The sequence below is a fragment of the Pelophylax lessonae genome (genome assembly GCF_965119305.1).
Source record: "Pelophylax lessonae genome assembly, chromosome: 11".
Classification (NCBI taxonomy): domain Eukaryota; kingdom Metazoa; phylum Chordata; class Amphibia; order Anura; family Ranidae; genus Pelophylax; species Pelophylax lessonae.
The window spans coordinates 207,107,798-207,112,262 of NC_138778.1; the positions used below are offsets into that span (position 1 = coordinate 207,107,798).

General features: G+C 49.1%; 1 protein-coding gene across 3 annotated transcripts in view; it reads left to right on the forward strand.

The window, feature by feature from the left end:
* Positions 1–300: 300 nt before the first annotated feature.
* Positions 301–4,465, forward strand: part of RGS19 (regulator of G protein signaling 19) — a 53,201-nt gene continuing 49,036 nt past the window's right edge. Inside the window, exon 1 of one of the 3 annotated variants that reach the window (XM_082271550.1) lies at positions 301–357. In XM_082271550.1, coding sequence (XP_082127676.1) covers positions 316–357 — 42 coding nt within the window. In that variant the 5' untranslated portion in view covers positions 301–315. Of the gene's footprint in view, positions 358–2,814; positions 2,942–4,465 lie in introns of those variants that run through there. The other 2 variants (XM_082271552.1, XM_082271551.1) reach the window with 2 other exon arrangements.

The following is a 4,465-nucleotide window of genomic DNA, read 5'->3' on the forward strand; positions in this document are numbered from 1 at the left end:
GGGTGAAAAAAAGGAGAAGAACCACCCAGCTAGAAAAAGGGGCTGAATCCATTTTGGGATGGAGAGTTTCTATAGGCTGGGATACATTGTGTCTATGGAACATGACATGTTTCTCGCTGAGACTCGGTGTCTGTAAATATTGAGGAAGGATTGTGTAAAAATAATTGGCCTAATTTGTCAACATGTGCCACAGTCAATAAGAGGCACTTTGTGCCCAGATCTGATGGAGGGAATCCTCTTCGGGGAGCTGATCGGGTAAAAGAGAGGCGATGACATGGAATCCTATCAGGATCCGGATGTGTGAGCCCGGGTGTGATGCCGCATAGTCACTCCGATTGGCTGAGGTCGTATGAAATGGTGAATGGATAAGTGGAACATTTTTAATCATTATGTCTGGACGGGTTTTGAATATACTGTATGTGTTCCTATAAATATCCCTCTCCCACCCCCTCGCCATTTAAGGTACAGAGGTTATGGTATGGTATAGCGTTTAGGTGAGAAAAAGGTCCTCTATAGACACCAAAGGAGGCAAATGCTTGGAGGGTCTCTTTTCTCAATAAGAAAAGTGAGGCTCCATTCACATATAGGCGTTTTGGATCGCGGGCAGAATCGCGGCAGATCCCAAACCATTGCAAGTCGCGGGACGCCTGTGCGATTCCGTGACTTGCAATGGCACCCCAAACGCAGCGCAAACTTCTTTTGGGCGACAGGCGCCCCACGATTCTGTTTGCGCGATTTTACCACGATTTGTCGGGTGACAATCGTGGCAAAATCGTGCCACGTTTGGGGTGCCATTGCAAGTCACGGAAATCGCACGGGTGTCCCGCGATTTGCAGTGGTTCAGGATCGTGGGCAGAATCGCGGCAATTCCGCGATCCAAAAGGCCTATATGTGAACGGAGCCTTAAGGCCCGTACACACGTACCGATCGTCGGCCGAAAAGCTTCGGCCGACGACCGATCTGCCGATTGTATGCTTGTTAGTATGATGCCTCCGACAGACGTCAGCGCACATTCGGCCGAAAAGAATCTGTCTTGCAAGCATTAAAATTTTTGTATGCCGACACCAGAGCGGCCGATTGTTCGCCAGTCAGTACAGAATTCGGCCGACAGACCGCAGATTTGCAAGACTGGGCATGCTCAGAAAAGAAAAAACACAGGGAAAGTTAACCATCACATGACATCACTTCTGCAGTCGGCTGTAGTCGGCGGACAAAATTCTTGTGCTGTCTTTGCACTTTTCAACAGACACCGACAGCCCGGGGACAAAAGACGGCCGATCGTTCGCCGACGATCAGTACGTGTGTACGGGGCTTAACCACTTAAGCCCCGGAAGATTTTACCCCCTTCCTGACCAGGGGGTATTTTGCGATTCGGCACTGCGTGATTTTAACGGACAATTGCGCGGTCGTGCAACGCTCTACCTAAACGAATTTGACGTCCTTTTTTTCCCACAAACAGAGCTTTCTTTTGGTGGTATTTGATCACCTGTGCGATTTTTTGATCACGCGCTATAAACAAAAAAAGAGCGTCAATTTTGCAAAAATAACAATATTTTTCACATTTTTTTATATGAAATTCCCCCCAAAAAAAAAGTAAAAATCAAAATTTTTTAAAATTTTCGGCCAATTTGTTTTATGCTACATATGTTTGGTAAAAAAAATCGCAAAAAGCGTATTTTGATTGGTTTGCGCAAAAGTTATCGCGTTTACTAACAAAGGGAAAGATTTTTGTCATTTTTGTTGTTTTTTTTTTAACGCATAATGGCGGCGATCTGCGATTTTTTTTGCGGTACTGCGACATTGGGGCGGACAGATCGGACCCTTGACTGACATTTGTGACACTTTTGGGGTTACCAGTGACATTTCTACAGTAATCAGTGCTATACATATGCACTGTTACTGTAAAAATACACTGGTTGTGAAGGGGTTAACTTTATTTGGGAGGGAGGGGCTGTGTGTATCCCTAGGGGCGTGCTTTCTACTGTGATTGGCTGTGGCTTGAGCTGTAAGGACACTGATCAACGGATCTACATAGTAGATCCATGTGATCAGTGTCTTTACAGCGAGGAGAATGACAGGTGGCTTGTTTACACAAGCTGCCTGACATTCTCCCTCTCCCCCGCCGATCGCCGAGTGACCGGCGGACATCGGGTCCGCTGGTCACACGCGCGGGGGGGGTCCGTGACCACGCGGGAGCGGGGGCGCGCCTCCGGGGGTGCGCGCTCGCTCCCTAGACCCTCACAAGCTAGCGACGTAGCCCTACGTCACTTTGCCTGTGAGGGGCTGACTGCCGACGTAGATCGGCGTTAGGCAGTCGGCAAGTGGTTAAAGGAAAGATGCTTCAGTCCATCAAGTGCAGCACCCAGGGCAAAGATGCCAAATCCCCCCCCCCCAGTCCCTTAGGGTTAGGGTCAAGCCCCCCCCCCCCCCCATCCCTGCAATAAACCATTGCGCCCAGGGCAGCCGTCCCTCCTGCCCACCCCTTGTCCTGGCACTGGATATGGTGAAGGGTTTTGGTGCAATCTAGGACTGGCAGATGTTTCCACAATCCCCTTTTTAGGGAGATATCATTTGTCGTTGGCTTAAGATATTTTCATTTTTCTACTGCTAAACCACAGATCGCACATTTAGATTTTAAGTTGTCTGATTGAGAGATAGATTGATCGATGGAAAGATAGGTAGACACATGATCGAAGACAACCAAAAAATATATATATATATACTTGTATAAAGTCAAAAGAAGGAAGAAATGAAGACAAAGGGGCAGAATGAGCCATAAAGTTCCCAAAAGAACAGGAAATGACAGGCGCGTGTTGCTTATTAGAGGAAGGAGCAGAGGAACTTTCTCAAGAGCTTGCAATTGACGAGGAGCGCCAGCAGAATATGCATTGTGCCTATGTAAAAGGGAGGAAACGGCATTGTATGTATTGCTCATGAGATGGTGGGTTTATGTATTGTGTTTTCTGTGTATTTTTGAGGGAGGAAGCGGTGAGGTCTGTGTATTGTTCAGGTGGGTGTCCGGGATCGGAGGGCGCGAGGATGGAACGGTGAACTTGTGTGGTTTGCCTTGGAATGGAGGCGAGTGTGCTGCGTATGGTATTTTTGTGGTCCTCGGCAGATTTAGCTTTGTGTAAAAGAGATTTTATACTATTGATCAGACCGTTTGCTCTCTTCCACTGTGCTCCCTGGGGGGGGGGGGGGGGCATTCAAGCTTACTAGGAGTCATAGTTCCACACCAGTTGGGTGGTCCTAGCCTGCCCATTTTAATCACACAACAGATTCTTGTATCGCTTGGCCGTGGGGTAGTTAGATCTCTGACTTTGTATTCCCAGCCCCACCCAGAATGCGATGGTACTGAGATCTTTGCACCGTGGTCTCAGCTCGGGGCCACCATGTGATGAGACTGAGATCTCTACACCCGTGGTCCCAGCTTGGTCTACCTTGTGACGGTACTGAGATATCTGCACCTGTGGTCACAACTTGGGGCTACCATGTGATGGTACTGAGATCTCTGCACCTGTGGTCATAACTTGGTCTACCATGTGATGGTACTGAGATCTTTACACCCGTGGTCCCAGCTTGGTCTACCTTGTGATGGTACTGATATCTCTACACCTGTGGTCACAGCTTGGGGCCACCATGTGATGGGGGGGGAGCATTCAAGCTTACTAGGAGTCATAGTTCCACACCAGTTGGGTGGTCCTAGCCTGCCCAGTTTAATCACATAACAGATTCTTGTATCGCTTGGCCGTGGGGTAGTTAGATCTCTGACTTTGTATTCCCAGCCCCACACAGAATGCGATGGTACTGTGATCTTTGCACCGTGGTCCCAGCTCGGGGCCATCATGTTATGAGACTGAGATCTCGACACCCGTGGTCCCAGGTTGGGCTACCTTGTGATGGTACTGAGATCTCTACACCCGTGGTCCCAGCTTGGTCTACCTTGTGATGGTACTGATATCTCTGCACCTGTGGTCACAACTTGGGGCCTCCGTGTGATGGGGGGGGGGGGGCATTCAAGCTTACTAGGAGTCATAGTTCCACACCAGTTGGGTGGTCCTAGCCTGTCCATTTTAATCACACAACAGATTCTTGTATAACCTGTCCATGGTGTATAGTTAGATCTCTGACTTTGTATTCCCAGCCCCACCCAGAATGCGATGGTACTGTGATCTTTGCACCGTGGTCTCAGCTCGGGGCCACCATGTGATGAGACTGAGATCTCTACACCCGTGGTCCCAGCTTGGTCTACCTTGTGATGGTACTGAGATATCTGCACCTGTGGTCACAACTTGGGGCTACCATGTGATGGTACTGAGATCTCTGCACCCCTGGTCCCAGCTTGGTCTACCTTGTGATGACACTGAGATCTCTGCACCTGTGTTCCCAACTTGGGGCTACCATGTGATGGTACTGAGATCTCTACACCCATGGTCCCAGCTCAGGGCCACCGTGTGATGGTACT